General features: G+C 37.3%; 1 protein-coding gene across 1 annotated transcript in view; it reads right to left on the bottom strand.

Moving 5' to 3' along the window:
• Positions 1 to 23864, bottom strand: part of RALYL (RALY RNA binding protein like) — a 150607-nt gene that overhangs the window by 15955 nt on the left and 110788 nt on the right. The window contains exon 6 of the mRNA XM_036031669.1: positions 22812 to 22984. Coding sequence (XP_035887562.1) covers positions 22812 to 22984 — 173 coding nt within the window. The remainder of the gene's footprint in view (positions 1 to 22811; positions 22985 to 23864) is intronic.

Genomic DNA, 23864 nt, shown 5'->3' with positions numbered 1-23864 from the left:
ATGCCTTCAGACCTATAAAGCAATAATAACTGCTAACAATTATTGAATTTTTTTAGTATAATTATTTCATTGTCAAGACCCATTTGGGCTATGAAAGGGAATAACCAATTTATCATTTTACAGAACTTAAGAAAATACTATACCTCATGGAGGGAAAAAATCAATAATATGGCTGAACTTTTTCAATCTAATTAACTTCCAGATATACTCATTTTATGTTTACAGAGATAGTTTAATGAAAAACATCTTTACTTAGCATCAGTACTAAAATTTTCTCCTGACTATACCTGGCTTCTTTAAGAACTCTCGTCACTGTTTTACTGTTTTTTAGGTTTGATTTATTTGGTTAAAAATTAACATGTACTGAGGGCTTAGTGTATGCCAAGCACTCTTTTAAGTAATTTTAAATGCTTTATCTCATTTATTGCTCACACCAGCAAGAGGAGAATAGTGCTATTACTATTTCCATTTACAGATAAGGAAATGGGGAAAGAGAGGTAAATCACTTGTTCAAGTCACATAGTGGCTGATACTAACTCAGGGCTACAGCTGTGCAGCGTTGACACTTGTTAACTCTGTTTTATGGACTTTCTCTCCTATTTTGTTTAAAGTAATTCACATCATGCCTAAGCTCTCAAAATCATTTTTGCCTGGATTGTATTATATTTCAGCAGCTAATGCTCACTCTATTTCTGTGTTATACACAGGAAGTTTATACAAAAATCAATCATATATGTAAGCATTTCTGGAGTCATTTATTCCCATTTCCTTTGGGCAGATATATGACATCCCTAGGAATGTTGATACTTCACATCTGTGTAAAGGTAACACTAACAGGCCTCTAAAAGATATTTATGAACATCCAAGAGCACTTGGGCATCAGGCTAGTAGCTTCTTCATATTCTACAGAAACAAATATGTGTAAAATATTTACATCTGTCTCATTTTCAAGTGTTGTTTTTGTTGTATCACAGATTTTCACTACAGAAAATGAGGAGATCTGAGAAGGCAATGTCCTATTTTGATGACTATAATTTGGTATTTCCTTAGCACATGTCCTAAAGAGAGGCCAGGTGAGGGTTTCCCTGCTACCAGCCAATGGGGACCAAAGGGCATTTGACTCCTGAAATTGTCTGGGCATGAAAGTGCACTTGCATTCTTACTAATTCTGAGGTCTCAAGTTCTATAAAATTTGGCACTTTCCTAATGTGAGCTAATCAAGTTGCATGCAGAGTTACTGCCAACTTCAAATACAAAGGTATGCAAGGCAGTGACTCCAGAAGGGTGACACCTTAACAGAATGCCATTTGGAGTTACCACTGCATCAAGCACGAGGTGTAGGTCAGCATGATGGGGCTCTGAGTTCCCAGAGTGGTGCACACACTGCTGGAGGGCCAGGATGTTGTCATGTGGAAGCTGCATTCAGAACACTGGACAGGGAGAGAATGACCCTTCTCAGGGCTCTGATTGTATTAGAGAGTTTCTATTTATGCATGTCCTGAAAGAGACAGACAGATAGATGATGGAAACTGTTTTTTTTTTTTTTTTTTGGTTATAAAAACTACTAAGCTATATTAAAAAAAGTTTTGCCTTTTTTAATATTAATTTTAACTATACCACATACTTATCCAATGAATACTTGGTTTTTCATTTATTGGGATGAACTAAAGTTTAGTTCTAAAAACATTTAAGTAAAAAAGAGTTAATTTAATATAAAAATTTAGGCTAAAAGTACTACCAGTGATATATAGACATGGCAAAAATCATAAGGGTATAACCCAAATTAAAATTAATAAAATTGATAAACACTAATGCGAAAATATGTAATGGTTCTAGGATCATATAGACCCTGCTGAATCTAGATTTTGCTTTTTATTAGTAGCATAGCCTGAGGGATGTTAAGCTTTCTAAAATCAGTTATTTGTAAAATACCTACTCCCAAAGGCAGCTAGGCACTAAATGAAATAATGTACCTTAAAAAAACTCTGCATTATTCTTGGAAGGTAGTAGAAATGGAAGAAGTATCATTTTTGTCTTAGAGTGAAATTAAAGTCTCTTCTATCTTTCCATGTGGTGTATAGGGGTGTGTGTGTGTGTGTGTGTGTGTGTGTTGTATTCTGTTGTATCATACTTTCTCAGGTTTCTGCCTTTCAGATAACTATTTTGCCTTTTTAAAGATAAGCCATTTTTCCATATTTCTGAGACAACAAAGGCTCAAACCAATTCCACCACTTAATACATTTCACCCACTTTAAATGGCAAGGGAAGCTGTTACTTCCAGTAGACAGACCCACAGACCCTAAGCTAGCTAAGTCTGCTTTTAGAAAATGTTACCTATCATTATGAAAATGTATTACTAAAAATGCGGCAAGAAAGAATATATCAAACATGGAAATGGGATCCAGAATACTTATCTGGTTCTGTTGGATAAGAATTCTTACCACCTTTCCAAAGGCCTGAACTATGATTTCCTCTCAGGCTACCTTAGAGCTTGTGGTTGTTCCATATTCAGAGCCACTGTAGAGACAGACACGGTTTATGAAGGAAGATCCTGAGTGGAGTATGGCTGCTGGGAACCTGGTCTGCACCTGTTTGAGGTTTAATGCAGGGGAGCAGCAGACTCAGTTCCTAGCTATTTGGGAGACAAAGGCTCACAAAGCAATTGGGTGAACTGAGAAGCCTCTTTGTAGCTTGAACACTACCTGGATAAACCTTTGTGCCATCCTAGGAAAATGCTTTTTTAAAAATTTAACTTCCAAAATATGGGAAAGAATTTTAAAAGGTCAGCATCATTTACACAATTATTCTCTTTTCCACTGTGATTCTGTGAAGCTATGAATAAAATTGAAAACGTCAAGCCACTTTTTCCTTTCTTTCAGTTTCTGATTTAATGAAATGCTTTCCTACCTTCTGCCATTTCTCTGTCACAGATTATTAGATTCAGTGCAGTGAGCAGGTATGACATTATTTCCAACAGAAGTACTGTTGTTAATGACTTTCTTAGCTTGCTCGAATACAGAGTTCTTTTTAATAGTTGTTCAAGTACATATTTCTTCCACTGATATTTATTAAATAAAGTCTTTTACTTATTTATTTCTTTTTATTTTGAGGAGCTTTTAAGGTTAATCATATTTAATATTTTTAAAAGTAGCTAGAAAAATAATCAATAAAATATTACACTGGGTAATAAATCAACTATATTTGAAGCATTGAAAAATCCAAAACTTAAAAAATGTGCTAGTAATTTGTCAGATAAAATGCTCAGGACACTAAGTTCAATGCCCTCTGAAAAAGGCAATCAGGGGAGATCAATGTCTATAATTAAGTAACCCTTCCCTGAAAACAGTGTTAATCTATCCAGTAAATACAATGTTGTAAAATCATCCTGCATTATTTTAATGTGTTAAAACACTTTAGATTAATGAATTGCCTGATACATCTGAGAAACAGCTTTTATAGTGCCATATGGAATTTTGCTGTGCCCAACATTTTAGATTCAGAAAAAGACCTATGTAACTAAAGGTTGTAGACTTTTTATAGATTCAATATTGTAAAAAATAGGAAGTATGACTAACATGAAAGTCTAGAAGGAAAATTTTGATAATTTAAAAATAAATTTAGTATTCATATAATTTTGTGCCAAAAAATTCAAGGACTATGTAAGTATTGTGTTAGGGACCCAACACGACTAAACAGGATGAAGGCAATGACATCTACGAGAATTCCTCAAACCTACCTCCTTTGGCTTTGTCCATGTGTCCTTTAGACATGTTCCTTGATGTCCCTTCCCCTATTATCCCTCTTCCCCCTCCTCTCTGATAACTGTCAGTTTGTTTTTTATTTCAATGTCTCTTGTTGTATTTTGCTTGCTTGTTTGTTTTGTTGATTACATTCCACCTACAGGTGAGATCATATGGTATTTCTCTTTCACTGCCTGGCTTAGTTCACTTAGCATAATGCTCTCCAGTTTCATCCATGCTGTTGTGAAGGGCAGGAGCGCCTTCTTTCTTTCTGCTGTGTAGTATTCCATTATGTAAATGTACCATATTTTATTGATCCATTCATGTACTGATCAGCCCTTAGTTTGCTTCCGGCACTTGGCTATTGTAAATTGTGCTGTTATGAACATTGGGGTGCATAGGTTATTTTGAATTGGTGTTTCAGGATTCTTAAGGTTTAATCCGGTGGTTTCATTTTTAGCTTTCTGAGGAAATTCCATACTATTTTCCACAGAGGCTGCACTAGTTTGTATTCCCACCAACAGTACACTAGGGTTCCCTTTTCTTCACAGCCCCACCAGCACTCATTGTGTGTTAATTTGTTTATGATGGCCATTCTGACTGGTGTGAAGTGGTATCTCATCGTGGTTTTAATTTGCATCTCTCTGATGGCTAGTGATGCTGAGCATCTTTTCATATGTTGCTGGGCTCTTTGCACATCCTCCTTGGAGAAATGTCTGGTTCATTTCCTTTGTCCATTTTTTAATTGGATTGTCTGTCTTCCCTGAGTGGAGTTGTGTGAGTTGCTTGTATATTTTGGAGATCAAACCCTTGTCCGAAAGTATCATTGACAAATATGTTTTCCCATATGTTTGATTCTGTTTTAATTTTAATGCTATTTTCTTTAGCCATGCAGAAGCTTTTTTATTTTGATGAGATCCTATTTGTTCATTCTTTCTTTATGTCCCTTGATTTAGGGGACACATCAGTGAAAATATTGATATGTGGAATATCTGAGATTTTCTTTCCTATATTCTCTTCTAGGGTTTTTATGGAGTAATGAATTATATTTAAGTCTTTTATCAACCTTGAATTTATTTTTGTGTATAGTGATCAAGTTTCATTTTGGTTTTTTTTGCATGTAGCTGTCCAGTTCTCCCAACACCATTTGTTGAACAGGCTATTTTTACTCCATTTTGTGCTCCTGCTCACTTTGTCAAATATGAATTGACCATAGAGACTTGGATTTATTTCTGGGTTCTCTATTCTGTTCCATTGATCTCTGTGTCTGTTCTTATGACAGTACCATATTGCTTTGATTACAGTGGCCTTGTACTGTAATTTGATATTTGGTATTGTGACCCTCCTACTTTTCTCATCTTTCTCAAAATTGCCGCTGCTATTCGGGTTCATTCCATATAAATTTCTAAAATATTTGTTCTGTATCTGTGAAATATGTCATTGGTATTTTAATAGAGGTTGCATTGAATCTGTAAATAGCTTTGGGTAATATGAACATTTTGATGATGTTAATTCTTCCGATCCATGAATAGAGTTTATGCTTCCATTTATTTGTGTCTTCCTTAATTTCTTCTTCAGTGTTGTGTAGTTTTCTGAGTACAGGTCTTTTACCTCCCTGGTAAGGTTTATTCCTAGGTACTTTATTTTTCTTGTTATAGCTAATTGGATTCCCCTCCCCCCTCCCCGATTTCTGATTTTGATCTTTCATTGTTGGTATATAAAAACACCTTTGATTTCTGAGTGTTGACTTTGAACCCTGATGTTTTGACAAATTTGCTTCTTAGATTGAGTATTTTTTTGGTGGCATCTATAGGGTTTTCTATGTACATCAAGTGTACAATTCTTTAATACATCATCTGTATGTCACATTGTATGTTCACCACCATAAGTCAAGTCTCTCTGCATCACCATTTACCAATCCCCACCCCCCTTTCACTGTGGTAATCACCATACTGTTGCTATATGTGTGTATCAGTTTTTTTAAAAAATATTCTTATATACTCTTAATAAACTGTTTATTTAAAATATCCATCATATCATCTTCTTCAGTGAATTTTTCATATTTTAACTGGCAAATTCAAATTTAAGTAATAGTGATGGAAGCAACCTAAGTGCCCATCAGTAAATGAGTAGACCAAAAAACTATGGTACATTTACACAATGGAATACAATGTAGCAGAGAGAAAGAAGGAGTTCCTACCCTTTGCGACAACATGGATTGAACTGTAGAGCATTATGCTAAGTGAAATAAGCCAGGCAGTAAAAGACAAATACCATATAATTTCATTTTTAACTAGAACCTAATCAACAAAAGAAAAAAGCAAGCAAAATATAACCAGAGACATTGAAATTAAGAACAATTTGACAGTAACCAGAATGGAAGTAGGAGGGGATAATGAGGGGAAGGGTTTTCAGGAACAATTACCAAGGACACATGGACAAAACCAAGGGGCAGGGTAGAAGCAGGGGAGGGAGGTGGCTTTGGCTGGGGTGGGGCGGAGTGGTGGTGGGTAAATGTAGACAACTGTAATTGAACAACAATAAAATAATTTTAAAAATAGTGAAGGGCGTTTAACAATGAAAAATCAAGTATGAATGAAATTAATACCTAGCCATTGTGTTATCTTTATGGAATTTGTTCATATTGAAGGCTAGGTTTTAGAATGTAAGTCTCTAACTAGAATATAAGCTTCCATCTGAGAACGAAACACCCTCCAACTTAAACATAGGATTTTTCTTTTTTATTCACAGCCTTTCACTACTGTTTAGAATACTATGTGGGCATAATAATAATTTAATAAGTATTTGTTGGCTGCCTGAATAAAAATGTCATAAATGAAAAAACAGCTAGAGAGGGAAGATGGCAGCTTTGTTGGAGGGAATGTAATCCCCTTCCTCTATGCAGGGGAGAGAAACTCGAGGATCTGCAGAGGAACAGAGCAAGGGGCCTAGGATATTGCTATATTTATGAAAGCAGGACATCAAAAATTATAGCAGACATTGAAAAACCAGATGGTAAGGAGACTGCTTCAGGATAATAAGGACCCAGGGATCAGCATGAGGACCAGGGAGGTTGCAGACTCCAGGCCTGGTGCTCCCGGGTCTGCTTCAGGGCACCCAGGAGAGCGGAGTCACTGCTCCCTCCCTGGACAACAAGGATTGAGCAGCACCAGGAGAGGCCTTGTTGCTTGAAGGGGAGTGAGACTGGAAGACAGTCACACAGGGGTTGGGAGCACCCACGCATAGCCCTGGGAAGGGTGAGTGCCCCAGCCTGCTCGACCAGGGATGGCCTGGCCATGTGCCTGCACCCACAACCTGGTGAGAGTGTAGTTCTGTGGAAGACCCAGACCCCACAGCCCTGAACAAGGAAAGGGCATGGTGTTCTCAGGTTTCTGGAGCCTGTGGTGGTGAACTTGGGAGAGCGTGTGCCCCTTCAGGATTCCCAACTCTCATGCTGTGAACCCGGAGAGGACTCAGCACTTCCTGGGTTCCTAGAGCCCTCAGAAGGGAAGTTGAGGGAAGAGCACAACCCCTCACGATACCCGGAGCTTACACCCTGAATCCAGAAAAGACTCGAGTGCTTCCCGAGAACACGGAGCCCGCTGAGATGAAATCTGGGGGAAGTGCACGCCCCCTCTCAATCCCCGGAGCTTGCACCGTGAACCTGGAAAAAGTATGGACACTCTGCAGGCCCTGGAGCCTGGGAGAACTTGGCAGTGAGCTCCGGAGAGTGTGCTTGGGAGTGCTCATACCTGCATCCAGGGTCCTGTGGGAAGGCATCGGATTGCCTTTGGGGAAAGAGCTGGCCCAGGGGACAATATGGGAGAGACTGACTGAGTTCTGACTGGGAAGAGTGAAAAGCATTCTAAGTGTCCCTCAGCCTGCTGAAGTCAGCAAGACCAGAAAAACTGGTTTGGCCAGTTAGAAACCAACAAGAGGTTCTTTGTTTTGTTGTTGTTGTTGTTTGTTTGTTTGTTTGTTTGGCTGTTGTTGTTTGATTGTTGGATTTTATCTTGTTTTTTAAGTGATTTTTTATTTTTAATTCTTATTATTTTTATATCTCTCAATTCCTTATGTTTCTCTTCTTTTCATCCTAGTATTATTCCTCCCACTCCAAATTTATCTCTCCTGCATTCCAGCTTCTGATTCTCCCCCCCTTTTTTTCAGCCTGCAAGTTACTGCAAATTTGTATTATCTTTTTCTCACTTTTCTGACATTTTTAATTTTAATAGTATTTTGGTATTCTTTTTCTTTCTGTATAATCTTCTTTGCTTGGCTGGTTATACAGTCATTTGACAGGTTCCCTCTGTTATCTCATTCACAGTATGTTGACAATTTACTGTCCTTCATTTGTGTTCCATTAGAACACCACTCAAGGTTCTATACTCCTTATTCTTGTTATCTAGATCTCATAGATTCTGCCACATGATTGTTGCTTTAATATTACTGTGAATAAGACCTAGTTCATACAATTGTAAATACTACACAACACTCCTCCCAGATCTCAGCCCACTTTGCTATTTCCTGAACTCTATTATTGTGGGCATTGTCTCTATTCTTTTACACAGTACTCATATTTACTATTCTTTATTCCCACCCTACCTCAGAATCTGACATCCCACAGCCTCACAGCTTTCTAGATCCAACTAACAATCCTTTATTCCCCAATAGGAGTCTTATCTTCTTTCCATCCTTTCTAAAATGTGACTAGTGGCATGGGAGATCATGCTTAACATTATACATAGCCAAAGGATCTCCCATCTTTTCTGTATTCGCTGCTACTTTAAATATCATAGAATACTGTCTTGCTGTCTTACACCATTTTGCCTTACTCCTCCAACTGATTACAAAAAAAAGTAGGGGGAAGCTGTGAACACCAGGATACACGAAGGAGACTGCACCACTGAATCTCACAGGTATTCTACCACAGAAGTTCACACCATAATCACAGGGAACCAGAACAGATCAATTTAAAAAACAGAGGCTAACAAGAAGAGTTTCACGAACAATGAGAAGACAAAGAATAATCCCTAAATGAAGGAAAAGGAGGAAGCCTCAAAAAGAATGCTAAATGAAATAGAGGAAACTCAACCAAAGCAATGGTTATCAGGAAGCCCTAAAAGCTCACAATGAATTACCAGAAACTACAGGAAAGCTACAACGATCTCACTGCAAACTATATCAACATGAAAAAGGAAATAGAAACTATCAACAAGGGTCTAGAGGAAAGGAAGAATACAATTTCTGAACTGAAGAACACAGTAGAAGGAATGAAAAGCACACTGGATGAAGTAGAAGACTGGATTAGTGAATTGGAGGATGAAGTAGAAAAAAACACCTAGAAAGAGCAAGAAAAGGAAAAAAGGCTCAGAAGGAATGAAGAGGGATTAAGACAAATGCAAGACAATATGGAAGGTAATAATATCCATATAATAGAAATACCAGAAGGAGAAGAAGAGCAAGGGATAGAAAACCTATTTGAAAAAGCAATGATGGAAAACTTCCCTAATTTGATGAGAGAAAAAGTCACACAAATCCAGGAAACACAGAGTCCCACTCAAGAGGAACCCAAAGAGGCCCACCTAAAGACACATCATAATTAAAATGGCAAAACTTCAAGACAAAGAGAGAATATTAAAGGCAGAAGGGAGAAACAGGAAGTAACATACAAGGGAGCCCCAATTAGGCTAACAGCTGACTTCTCAATGGAAACACTGCAAGCCAGAAGAGAATGACAAGAAATATTCCAAGTAATGAGAACCAGAGGCCTGCAACCAAGGCTACTTCACCCAGCAAGGCTCTCAATCAAGGTAGAAGGCCAAATAACAAGCTTCCCAGACAATAGAAATCTAGAAGAATACACCTCTACCAAACCAGCTCTGCAAGAGATGCTAAAGGGACTGCTTTAAGGAAAGGAAAGAAAAGAGAGAGACAGAGAGGAACGCATGTACATAAATGGCAATGAATAAGCACCTATCAATAATAACCTTAAATGTAAATAAATTAAATGCTCCAATCAAAAGGCATAGAATAGCTGAATGGATAAGAAAAAATGACCCACACATATGCTGGCTACAAGAGACCCATCTCAGGATAAAAGACCTGCACAAGCTGAAAGTGAAGGGCTGGAAACAAATTTTCCAAGCAAGTGGACAGGAAAAAAAAAGCCGGGGTAGCAATACTCATATAAGACAAAATAGACTTCCAAAAAAGGGCCATAAAGAGAGACCCAGAAGGTTATTTCATAATACTCAAGGAAAGAATCCACCAACAAGACGTAAATATTGTAAATATATATACACACAACATAGGCTCACCCAAATACATAAGGAAAATCTTAGAGGACTTCAAGAAAGATATGGACAGCAACACAATTATAGTGGGGGATTTTAACACCCCACTGTCAAAAATGGAGAGATCTTCTAAACAAAATATCAACAAAGATATTGTGGCATTGAACAATACCCTAGATGAAATGGACTTAACTGATATATACAGAGCCCTCCATCCCAAAGAAGCTAAATACACATCTTTTCAAATGTACACAGAACATTTTCAAAGATATACCACCTGATAGGACACAAAACAAGCCTCAACAATTTCAAAAAAATTGAAATCATACCAAGCATTTTCTCAGATAACAAGGGACTGAAGCTAGAAATGAACCCCACGGAAAAAAAATTCAAAACACTCAAATCACAGAGATTAAATAGCATGCTATTAAACAATGAATGGGTCAAGAATGAAATTAGGGAAGAAATCAAAAGGTTTCCAGAAACAAAGGAAAATGAACTCACAACAACCCAAAACTTATGGGACACAGTGAACGCAGTCCTGACCGGGAAGGTCATGGTGATACAGGCCTACCTAAAAAAGATAGAAATATTTGAAACAAATAACCTAACCCTACACCTGCAAAAACTCAAGGAACAACAAAAAAGACAGCCCAGAGCAAGGAGAAGGAAGGAAATAACAAAGATCAGAGCAGCATTAAAAGAGATAGAGACTAAAAGCACAATTCTAAGGATCAATGAATCCAAGAGTGGGTTCTTTGAAAAGATAAACAAAATTGACAAGCCTTTAAGCAGGCTCATTAGGAAAAAAAGAGAGGAGACCCAAATAAACACAACCAGGAATGAAAGAGGAGAGATTGCAATTGATACCACAGAAATACAAAGAATTATAAGAACCGTATGCCAAGAAATTTGAAAACCTAGGTGAAATGGACAAATTTCTAGAAAAATATAATCTTCGAAAACTCAATGAAAAAGCAGAAAGCCTAAACAGAACAATAAAAGCAAAACAAATTGAGGCAGTAATCAAAAAACTCCCAACACACAAAAGCCCTGGACCAGATAGTTTCACAGGAGAATTCTACAAAGCATTTAAGGAAGAGCTAACCCCTATCTTTCACAGATTACTCAAAAAATTCCAAAATAATGGAAGGCTCCCAAACTGTTTTTATGAGGCCAACATCATCCTAATTCCAAAATCAGATAAAGACACAAGAAAGAAAGAAAACTTCAGGCCAATATCGCTGATGAACATTGACACTAAAATCCTCAACAAATACTGGCAAACCACATCCAACAATATAATAAAAAGATTATACACCATGACTAAGTGAGATTCATCCCAGGGATGCAAGGATGGTACAATATTTGCAAACCAATAAATGTATTACATCACATAAACAAAAGCAAAGACATATAATACATGATCATATCAACAGATGTGGAAAAAGCATTTGATAAGGTACAGCATCCATTTATGATAAAAACACTCAGCAAATTGGGAATAGAGGGAGAATTCCTCATATATGAGAGACCTACAGCCAACATCATATTCAATGGGCAAAAATTAAAAGCTTTTCTACTAAGATCAGGAACAAGAAAAGGTTGTCTACTTTCACCACTTCTATTCAACATTGTATTGGAAATTTTAGCCACAGCCATCAGACAAGAAAAGGAAATAAAAGGCACCCAAATTGGAAAGAAGGAAACAAAACTGTCATTGTTTGCAGATGACATGATAGTGTACACAGAATATCCTATAGACTCAGGAAAAAAATGATTGACCTAATAAATGAATTTGGCAAAACAGCGTGATACAAATTCAATATCAAGAAATCAAAGGCATTTCTGTACACCAACAATGAAACAGCAGAAGCAGAGATCAAGAAAAAAAATCCCATTTGAAATAGCAAAAAGAAAAATAAAATACCTATGAGTAAACCTAAAGAAAGAGGTAAAAGATCTGTATTCAGAATACTACATAACACTGAGGAATGAAATCAAGGAAGGCACAAGCAAATGGAAACATATACCGTGTTCATGGATTGGAAGAATTAATATCATCAAAATTTCCATACTACCCAAACAATTTACACATTCAGTGCAATACCTGTTAAAGTGCCAATGGATATTGGTACTATGTCTTTCACAGACACAGAACAAACACTTCAAAAATTTATATGGAACCATAAATGACCCTGAATAGCTGCTGCAATTTTGAGAAAGAAGAGTAAAGTAGGAGGGACCGCAACACCTGATACCAAACTGTATTACAAGGCCACTGTAATCGAAACATCCTGGTACTGGTAAAAAAAACAAGCACATGGACCAATGGAACAGAACAGAGAGTCCAGAAATAAATCCAAGTCTTTATGGTTAATTAATATTTGACAAAGGACGCAGCAACATAAAATGGAATAAAAATAGCCTCTTCAACAAATGGTGTTGGGAGAACTGGACACCTATATGCAAAAAAATGAAACTCGAGCACCAACTTACACCATACACAAAAATAAATTCAAGGTGGATAAAGGACTTAAATATAAACCATGACACCATTAAAGTCCTAGAGGAGAACATAGAGAGGAAAATCTCAGATATTTCACGCAGAAACTTTCTTACTAACATGTCCCCTAGAGTGAGGGACATAAAGGAAAGAATAAAGAAATGGGACCTCATCAAAATAAAAAGCTTCTGCACAACTAAAGAAAACAGTATCAAAATAAAAAGAGAACCAACTGTATGGGAGAACATATTTGTAAATGATACTTCAGACAAGGGTTTAATCTCCAAAATATATAAAGAACTTACACAACTCCACTCTAAGAAGACAAGGAACTCAATTATATAATGGGCAAAGGACGTGAACAAACACTTCTCCAAGGAGGGCATACAAAGGATCCAAAGACACATGAAATGATGTTCAATATTGCTAGCCATCAGAGAGATGCAGATTAAAACCACAATGAGATACCACTTCACACCAGTCAGAATGGCCATCATAAACAAAGCAACAAACAACAAGTGTTGGAGAGGCTGTAGAGAAAGGGGGTCCCCAGTGCACTGTTGGTGCGACTGCAGACTGATACAACCACTATGGGAAACAGTATGGAACTTCCTCAGAAAACTAAAAATGGATCTGCCTTTTGGCCCAGCAATTTTACTGCTGGGAGTATATCCTAAGAACCGTAAAACACCAATCCAAAAGAACCTTTGCACCCCAATGTTCATAGCAGCACAATTTACAATAGCCAAGTGCTGGAAGCAACCTAGATGCCTATCAGTAAATGAATGGATCAAAAAACTATGGTACATTTACCCAATGGAATTCTATGCAGCCGAAAGAAAGAAGGAGCTCCTACCCTTTGCAACAGCATGGATGGAGCTAGAAGGCATTATGCTACGTGAACTAAGCCAGGCGGTGAAAGAGAAATACCATATGATCTCACCTTTAACAGGAACCTAAACAATAAAACAAGAAACATTCAAAATATAGTCAAAGACAGTGAAATAGAGGACAGGCTGACAGTGACCAGAGGGGAGAGAAGAGGGAATTTCAGGGGAGAATTCGAAGGGTTTACAGGAACAAATTTAAAGGACACATGAACAAAAACTAGGGGGAGGGTGGTAATGGCGGGGAAGTGGGGAGGGGTGGGTGGGTGGGCTGGAATGCAAGTAAAAGGGAGAAAACTGTACTTGAACAATGATTAAAATGAAAAATTTTTAAAAAGAAAAACACATATATAAGTTAAATTGTTACTGTTGCACAAAACTCTTTAACATCATCGATACCCTCTGTCCAATACCCTCTGTCCTTCTTGCCCTTTGGAATTTGAGAAAAAATTACAAGCAGAAAGATATGTTTTTGTCTCTGAAAATATAAGAAGAGTTTACTGATTTAATGTTGCGTGGCTAGACAATATCAGAACTAGGTTTGGGGTTCAACCACCTGCACAAAATAATGGTGTTCTAAAAAATCCATGTGTGTGGGCTATTTTAAAAGCCACATGTTACAATATTAGTATCTAACATCTTCTTCAGCCTCATGGGAACAATGACAGTTACCTCTTGGGCAGCCAGAATATGACAGCTATACCCCGTAGAACTTATAATAAAATGTGTGTGGGTGTGTGTTTGATTAATTGGGAATCCTTCCTCATCAATAATCTGGTCTCAGATCAATGTGAGAGGATCAAGACTGCAATGGTGAGGGTTGGGGGTAAGGACTGAGTGATATTCAAAGATGAAAATACAAAAATCTAGACTTTGTTAAGTCTGTGTATGTATGGTGAAATAAATGATAGACAAATCCTTCTCTCTAAATGGGATAATTATGTTCCCTCTTACATCTTGTTGACCAGTTCATTTCTTTCTAGTTTTCCCATGAAAGTTGCTCCCCAGCTGAAATCAATTGTAACATTTCTCAGACATTTCAAATGGTTCCCTTAGCTTACAAAACCCTGTGCATCAGGTCAATGAAGATTATCTCAGAAGAGTATGTTGAGGTGTGAGATAACATTGCTAATAGAATATGCTGGAATTTTAAGACAATGAACTTCACAAGGATATGTAAAAATAGCATAATGAAATCATTTAATTGTTTTCCTTTCCAAGTTATTAAAATTTTCTACAACTGGCATTTCCACTAAAATTTGTTTCTCGAGGGGAGAGATTAAGTTTTCCATTCACATAAATTTATAGTAGAGGTTTTTAATAAACATGCTCCTATTTAATCATCTTATAATAACCTGCAAAAACTTCCTTCAACATGTGTGGAAGTGAGCCTCTGAGACTCAGTGATTTGCTTTAAGGTCCTACAGCTATTAAAAGACTTGTCTATCTGAATCTAAAACCCAAATAACTTTTCTTTGAACTGAATTGCTAAAGTTAAATCGTCACTTTGTAAAGTATTTATTTTATTGAATTGAATCTACTGGGTTGACATTGGCTAATTAAATTATATAGGTTTTAGGTATACAGCTCTATAATAGATCATCTGTATATTATATTATGTATTCACCACCTCAAGTCAAGACTCTTTCTATCAACATTTATCCACTTCTACCTCTCCCCAACATTATTTCCCTTTGGTAAATGAGTTATTTTTTTCCTTTGCTTTTATCATGCAGCCTCCAACACCTTTACTGTCTAATAAACAAACTAACAAACAAAATAGAAACAGACTCATAGTTACAGAGAACATTTGCAATTTTAAGGGTAAATGAGAAGGCCTTTCTTCAAGAAAAAAAAAAAAGCAGAGACCAATTTCCCCCTTCTTCTTTCCTTAAAGTGTCTCTTTGGAGATCTAGTGAATCTGGGTCCTTCCTCTCACTTTTGATTTGCCAATGTTTATGGTGTAGAGAGAATAGGCCCAAGATCATGGGCCAAATAAATCTCTCTGATATATGATAATGTTGAATTTTACCTGTCCTCTGATCTTGAAAAAACAGTGAAGATTGAGTTTCACCCCTATTCCACCCCTTTTATTATGGGAAATGGTGTAGGGTGAAGAACCATCCTTCCCCATATGGCTCAGGTAAGACTCACATAGTTAAACACAGATTTCCAAATTCCCATTCTTGGTCACATAATTGATCAGATTAATTGTTTTATCTCTGTTGATTAAAGAAAATAAAATGCTTGTTCACCCATCTTTGGTTAAGCCTCTCTCTATCCAGGACCTTGCCCCCCGCCCCCACCCTTGACCCATGTACAGCCCTCTGGAAGGGGACCCTTCTGGAAAACAGGCTGGAACCAGAGTCAAACATGAGATGGTCTACTATCTAATATGGAATCTGTTCACCCCACTTCCCCATGTCCAGTTCATTCTAGCCTTGTTTACACCTCTCTATATAATGAAAAGCCTTTTGAGCCCAACTGTTGAGATGCTTATAGATCCTAATGTCAATGTTCTGAGTTGCAAGAGTCCCATCCTCCCTTGAAATAATCTTTTGACTAAAGCATCTTCTGACTAAGTCCCTATTTGTTTTTAATTCATCATATGCAACCATGTAGTTCTGAGATGTCTTAGGAATTGTGAAGAAGAATGTATCAGTTTTTTGTCTCTTGGGAAATAATTGTTCTACTTTGCTGTATAAAATGTGTGAGATTCTGTCCTAAAAACCAAGATGACCTTAAGTTATCCTCGGTGTGACTAAACATTAGACAAGTTTCTTCCTGACTATAGGCCTTCAACCTCCATTTTCTCAGACCCTGACTTTAGATAACTTGAAGTGGTGAATTGTTTCTCTGTCCCTTTTATATGTAAATCTTCTCCCTGCTTTTTGCCAGTTTTACAACTCAGGTATTGCTTTCTTAAGGACCTGGGAGCCATCCTTTTGAAATATGTTCATTGCAGCATTATTCATGGTGGTCAAGACATTGAAACAACCAAAGTGTCTTTCAATTGATGAATGGATAAAGAAAGTGTGATACATATATAGGGTGGGGCAAAAGTAGATTTATAGTTGTGAGTATATGAAACATAGAGTTTATTCTTGTATCATTATTTGTTATTGTATTATTTTTCACATAAAAAACTGAAAACCTACTTTTGCCCCATCCTCTTTACAATGGAACAATACTCAGCCATAAAAAAAAAGAAATACTGCCATTTGCTACAACATGGATGGATCTAGAGAATGTTATGCTAAGCAAAATAAGTCAGACAGAAATAGTTAAGAACCACATGATTTCACTCATATGTGGGATATAAAACTCAAAGCAACAAATGAACAAATAAGACAAACAAACAGACAACTTATAATGTAACCAGAAGGAAAAGGGATGGGGGTAGTAAAGGGTAAATGGATCAAATATATGTTGACAGAAAAAGATTTGACTTTGGGTGGTGGGCACACAATCATGTATTATAGAACTATACACTAAAAACTGATATAATTTTATTAACCAATGTCACCTCAATAAATTTAATTAAAAAAGAAGATAGAGTTTCCTATCTCCTTGTCTCTTTGGGGGAATAGAATCCCAATTTAGATAACTGACAATTAGCAAACAGATGGCTCAGTCATTGTGACCACCTTCCCCTCTAACGTCTTCCAATCCTTTTCACCCTGCTCACCCCAGTGCTTAAAAAATAGCTGTGCTTTGTTTCAGTGGAATTGAGTTTAACTTTGATACACCATTACAAGTCATGGCTCTATTGCCAATCTTGACTAAAATCTTCCTGCCTGTTTAACTCCATTCAGTACAATTGTTCTTTGATATCAACATTGTGGTTGCTTTCAGTCAAGATGGAGGCCTAGGTAAATGCAGCTCACCTCCTCACACAACCACATCAAAATTACAACAAAACTATAGAACAACCATCATTCAGAACCATCGGAAATTGAGTAGAATGGAAGTCTGACAACTATGGAATTAAAGAAGAAATCACATGCATAGTAGACTGGTAGAAGGGGTGAAGATGCTAAGATGTATGATGCCTAAAAATTGCAAGGAATCTCTCAGAAACAAAGGGTCCCAACCCCATACCAGGCCCTCCATCCCGGGACTTCAGTTTCAGGAAGAAAAGTCCCCATAACTTCTTCCTGTAAAAAGCATCAGGGATTAAGATGAGTTGGTGGGAGATATTGCTGGAATCCCAAGCAGTTGCTCTTAAAGGGCCCACACATGAACTTAGCACAGACTCACTCCCTTTGAGTTCCAGAAATGGGGTAGCAGCTAGAAAGGCACCAGTGGCATACAGAGAGGAACTGAAGTGTCTGGCATCAGGGAAAGGGCTGGGGGACAGCTTTCTCCCAGATAGAACTGCAGGCAGAGGCCATGGTTCTTTTTCTGAGCCCTCACCCCACAGAGCCACAGAGCCAGGAGGTGGATGCCACATCTGAGACTCCATTACCCATCTCACATTATTTACCCAAACTGGTGATTCTTTGAATTCTGCATCTGATAGATTGCTTCTCTCCATTTTGTTTAGTTATTTTTCTGGAGTTTTGAACTGTTTTTCACTTGGGCCATTTTCACTTGGGTTAGCAGTGACTTTTCCATATAAATGGATGGTCTTGGTTCATCCTTCAGGTCTTCCTAAGTCTTCTCAAACAACCAACAGCTGGCCTCAGCAAGCCTACAGCCCCTGAGCCTCTTGCTAAGTTGCTCCAGGCCCAATGGTAGCAGCTGGTCTTGGTTTATATACTAGCCTTGCTTGGGTAACTACAAAACAAACACAAGTAGTACCCATATGCAGATCACTTTATAGCTTATGCCAAGTGGCCCTAGACAGAATACAGGCAGTGACTGACCTTAGCTAGCACCATCCAAAAAACCCCAGAGCCTGTTCATCCAGTGGAAAGCTATAGACAATTTCAGAGCACCACCACTCAACAAAGTCCACCAGTGACACACTCAAAAGGCAAACTCAGTGATCTCCAGAGTCATGATTAAGTAAGTCATAGTCTGTGGAGTCAGCCCCTGTACAGCTGATCCTCTACAAAGGGCAGAGGTTGGTGATCAGTTGTCACAGCTGGTCTGTGCAGCTGACTGGTCTGGGCAAATATCTCCCATTGACCTGCCAACAGCAACCAAGGCTCAACTACAAGAGGAATTTGTACTCAGCCCACACAGAGGGCTCAACTTGAGTACCCAGCCTGGGTGATAAGGGAGGCTGTGCCACTGGACACCTACTACATTAAGCCATGCTACCAATATAGGGGGTCACAGTAGCTCTACCTAATACATAGAAACAAACACAGTGGTGGGGGGCTGCCAAAATGCAGAAACAAAGAAAAATGGCCCAAGTGAAAAACAGTTCAAAACTCCAGAAAAATAACTAAACAAAATGGAGAGAAGCAATCTATCAGATGCAGAATTCAAAGCACTGGTTATAAGGATGTTCAAGGAAATTAGTGAGAACCTCAAAAAAGATCTAATCAGAAATAAAGGATACACTAATTGAAATGAAGAACAATTTACAGGGAATCAATAATAGAGTGAATGAAGCACAGAATCAAATCAATGATTTTAAAATAAGGAAGAAAAAAACAACTAATCAAAACAGAAAGAAAAAAAAAAGAATCCAAAGAAATGAGGATAGCATAAAGAGCCTCTAGGACAACTTTAAGCATACCAACATTTTCATTATGGGGCGCCAAAAAGAGAAGAGAAAGAACAAGAAATTTGGAATCCATTTGCAAAAAATAAGAAAGAAAAATTCCTTAATTTAGTGAAGGAAATAGACATGCAAATCCAGGAAGCACAAAGAGTCCCAAATAAAATGGACATAAACAGGTCTACATCAAGACATATCATAATTAAAATGCTAAAGATTACAGATAAAGAAAGAATCTTAAAAGCAGCAAGCAAAAAGCAGTTAGTTACCTACAGAGGAGTTCACATAATCCTGTCAGCTGATTTTTCAAAAGAAACTTTGCAGGCGAGAAGGAATTGGCGATAAATATTCAAAGTCATGAAAAGCAGGGACCTACAGCTAAGATTGCTCTACCCAGAAATTCAATTTAGAATTGAAGGGCAGATAAAGAGGTTCTCAGAGAAGAAAAAGCTAATTTCTTTAGTGATGAAATTTATCGTCACTAAACCATTATTATATGAAGTGTTAAAGGGATTTATTTAAGAAAAAAGATCAAAATTGTGAACAATAAAATGTATTTGTCAATAATTGAATCTAAAAAAACAAACTAAGCAAACAAGGAAAACTGAGACAGAATCATGGATATGGAGAGTGTTTTGATGATTGTGAGATAGGAGGGAATTCAGGGGAATGGATGGAGATGTAAGGGGATTAAGAAATACAATTAGGTAGTTACAGAATATTCATGAGAATGTAACATACAGAATAGGAAATGGAGTAGTCAAAGAACTTATATCCATGGCACATGGACATGAACAAAAGTATGGAGATTACCTGAAGGAGTATGGGGTGCTGGGTGGAATGGAGCAAAGGGGAAAAATTGGGATAATTGTAATAGCATAATCAATATAATAAAAAAATCAGTGTAGTCACTTTGATGGTATCTAATACACATGTAAATCTGTGAATGTTTACTGAAATTACTGTATTTATATACAATATTTTATAGAATATTGTACTCTATTCTATTTTGTCAGGAAAGGGCTTTTTGTTTTGGCAGAATTGCTTTATTTCTCCAACAATTTTCATAACTAGACTTCTGCAATTTGACCTCATTAACACTTCAGATTTTTCTATTTACCTCTATCATTTCTAGGAAAGTAGCTCATTTTCCTTTTTTAAGTGTGTTTAAGGATTACTTTTGGACTGCTTTATTTGCAAAGGACTTCAGAACATTTCTATTCTCTTCCTCTTTGTTTCTCTCTATATAGAAATTGTGGGGTGGTAGAAATACTTTATTTTGTTTGAATTTATACTCTATATTTTCTACCTTTTAACATCATTAGAGCACTTTGGAAATTGCATGGCAACCTCAATACCTTTAACATTTCAAAAGCCCTTAGGTCTAGAGTCCATTTTCTAATGACCACATTGTCCTTTTCCTGCATTTGGGATCATAGGCTCTGCCATACATATATGGGCATTCTTTAATTATGAATTCTCTAAGGTTTATTTTCTTATGAACTTGTGACTTACAGCTTTCTCTAAACTGGGCTTAAAAACTGCACCTCACAAGTGAGAGAGAGGCTTACGTTCTAGTTTGTTTTATAATTCAGTGTTCTAACTTTGATAACTAAATTCAGATGACTTTAAATTTGCATTCGTATTACTCATGGGAGGTAATGATGTAAAACCAACTACACAACAGAGTCAATTCTGCTGCGTGGACTTGGATGTGCTGATATAAGCCTCTTCTTCCTTGTCAGTGCCTCTAAGATGCCGCTGCTGCTTGAGTGACCTGGTGAAGTTACAACAAAAGCTCTTTGCTTCTCTGCTTTGTATAAGAATCCTCTAAGTCACAGTGGGCATGCATACAAAAAGTAATATTTAGAACATGATCTGATTACAATGCATAATAAATTGTGCTTAAAAATGAAGAGGGGGCTGAGCACATTTTCCTCTCTTTCTTTAACAAATATTCATTAACATGTGCTAAATACCATACTAAGGAAAAACACCAAATAAAATTAGCTCTGAGAAATTCATAAATCATTGAGAAGAAAGAAGGGAAATCACTAATTATAATAAAGCAAATTAAGTATGATGAAGTATGTACAGAGTATGGTCTAAAGAGACAAGCAAACCCAAAATGACCAGGACAGGTTGGAGACCTTGTTCAGGGATGAACAGATGATGAGTGACAGTGGTATAGAGGACACAGGATGTATTGACCACTCAAACAAAATAGTGAGTGAAGAGAGTATTCAAGGCAGAAGAAAGGGTGTGTGCCTGCAGGTATAATACAGTGTTCAAAGCCCACCAGGTAATCAGTTTCCTTTATTCCCCATGCCTGACCATGTGCTGGAAACTGCTTTGCATGAGGTATCCCAAACCAAGAGGTCATCCAGCCTGTGGGAGGTTCTTAGTGTAGCTGGAGAGAGAGAGGTTTTTTTTCAAGTGTACAATTATAAAATACATCATCTGTATATGACATCATGCACTCAGCACCCGAACTCTAACCTCCTTCATTACTATATGTTTGACTCCTTTAATACTCTTCCCACCCCCTTTCCTTTTGGTAACCACCATACTGTTGTCTGTGTCAGTGCATTTGTTTGTTTACTTGTGGCTTTCTGTTTTATATGGTTTTTGCAAGGTAGACATTTATAAAAAGTAGTAGCCATAAGGAAGTGAGTGTGCTCATAAGGGTTTGTGTGAGTTGTGAAGATATCAGGGAGGTTTCTAGAAGAGTGTAGTATTAGTGATGGGTATTAAAACCAATGTGGATGCTCCCCAACATGAGAAAGAGAATGACATTGCAGGAAGATTAACCCCTGCCCATCACTCTCACACTCCAGGCAGCTCTGTTCATTTAGATGCAATGATACCATATTATCCTCTTTTTGCAAGTCTTCTTTTGCAAGCACACTGTTGAGATCTTTCCACACTGTTGCATGGCTCAGTGGTATGTGCCCTTTTACTGATGAGTAGTGTATTTTGTATGAATAAAAACACACTGCATATCCCTTTCCCGACTGGTGAACGGTTTCCAGTTTTTGATACCAGGAGTAAAGCTGCTAAAGCACTCTTATACAAACACTTTCTATACATATATTTTCATTTCTCTTGAAGACTCTGGAGTTCAACCACTGGCTCATCATGTCTGGTTTTATAAGACATTGCCAGAAACTTCTGAGTGGTTGTAGCATTGCATCTGCCCACCAATAGTGTGGAGAGTTTCAGCACTCCACATCTCTGACACATTTGCTCCTATCATTCAACTTTGGCCATTCTGGAGTGTGTGGAGTATTACCTTATTGTATTTAAATTTCTATTTTCCTGAAGACTAATGATTTTGAGTGGTATTTCCTGTGCTCACTCTTTTGGTGAAGTATCCACCTGCACTTCTTCATGGATCATGACCTCTATCTCCAGAGTTCTCAATCCTGGTTCTACACGAAAAAAAAATCTTTGAACTTTTGCTTGGGCCCCACACCTAAGGATTCTAATTTTATTGTTACAGCTCAAGACACCCTTTTATGAAAAAGCACCTTGGTGATTCTCTGTGCCTCTGGATTTATTATGTGCAAAGCACTGTACTGGTTTCCTTAAATAAATTCATAGAAGAAAGAAATTAGCCCCAAATATTTAATCTTTCTTCTAAAATGAATAAGCTGCTGACATGCTTGTGCTATTCACAAAAGGTGTGGACACCAAATATTTTGTTCCTACCAGCTCATGACCCCCATCTTCATCGAAGTCCTCCTCTATCCCATCAGTCATCTCTTCTCCATCCACATCTGGCCCTCCTTCAGCAGGCTCCTCTGTAGGATGATCTGCATTTTCTGACACACATTCATCTTGGGTCAGCTCTATACTTTCTTCCAATTGCTTCTTCTGAGCTTCTGGTGGGGGGAAAAAGCAAATGACTACTACCTTGGGTTGCTCATGATCCATTTGGATAAATCATGAAAAAAAACCAAAACAGTCTATAAAAGATTAAACTCTGCATACTGTAAAGGATGTGAGAAAGATAAGGCCATATTATATTTCAGTCTAATTTATTCAGTCATGTATATTATTATATATCTATTTCACATGTATGCTTAATTATTTTTATTGAATTAGAAAAAATGGGGAATCCAGCTGATACTAGTAGATAAAGAAGTAAAAATGTACAAAGATACATTGATCTTTCTAGCTATATAAGATGGGGGAAAAGATTTAGCTTATTTTTGTATGATTACTTATTAATTATTATATTATTTTACATGTGAACAACTGTAAACTTACTTTTGTCACACTGTGTATATAGTGCTTTCTAATAAGAATATTCTCTTTGAGGAGAAAATATACCAAAGAAAGAGAAGGGAGAGAAAAAAATCAGGTAAAGCACAAAACTTGTTCATTTGAGAAAAGAGGATGAGAAAGCTCAGTGACAAGTTCAAATCTATGTGAAAAGGACAAAATCTCATTGAAGAAAAAAATCATAAAGCCGAGTATGTTATTTTTCAGATAACATGTCTCTGTGGACAATCCTTTGAAATTTTAGTATAAATTCTGTTGGCAGATGTTGGTCACTGCAGTGGTTGAGCATAAAATTCTGATATTAGTGGGCCTGGGTTCAACACTGAGCCTCCTCCTTTTTCATCTTTATAATGTTATGCAGTGAAATGTGAACCTTCCATGAGGCTGTTTTCTCATCCTTACAATTAGGAACTGCATAACTTTCAGGTTTAGAGTAATAAATCAAAGTGCCTAGTATAGTGATTTGCAAACAATAAG

The sequence above is a fragment of the Phyllostomus discolor genome, chromosome 7 (assembly GCF_004126475.2).
Source record: "Phyllostomus discolor isolate MPI-MPIP mPhyDis1 chromosome 7, mPhyDis1.pri.v3, whole genome shotgun sequence".
Lineage (NCBI taxonomy): Eukaryota > Metazoa > Chordata > Mammalia > Chiroptera > Phyllostomidae > Phyllostomus > Phyllostomus discolor.
Note: the sequence above shows the minus strand (reverse complement) of the source record. Positions and strands in the feature narration are given on the sequence as shown.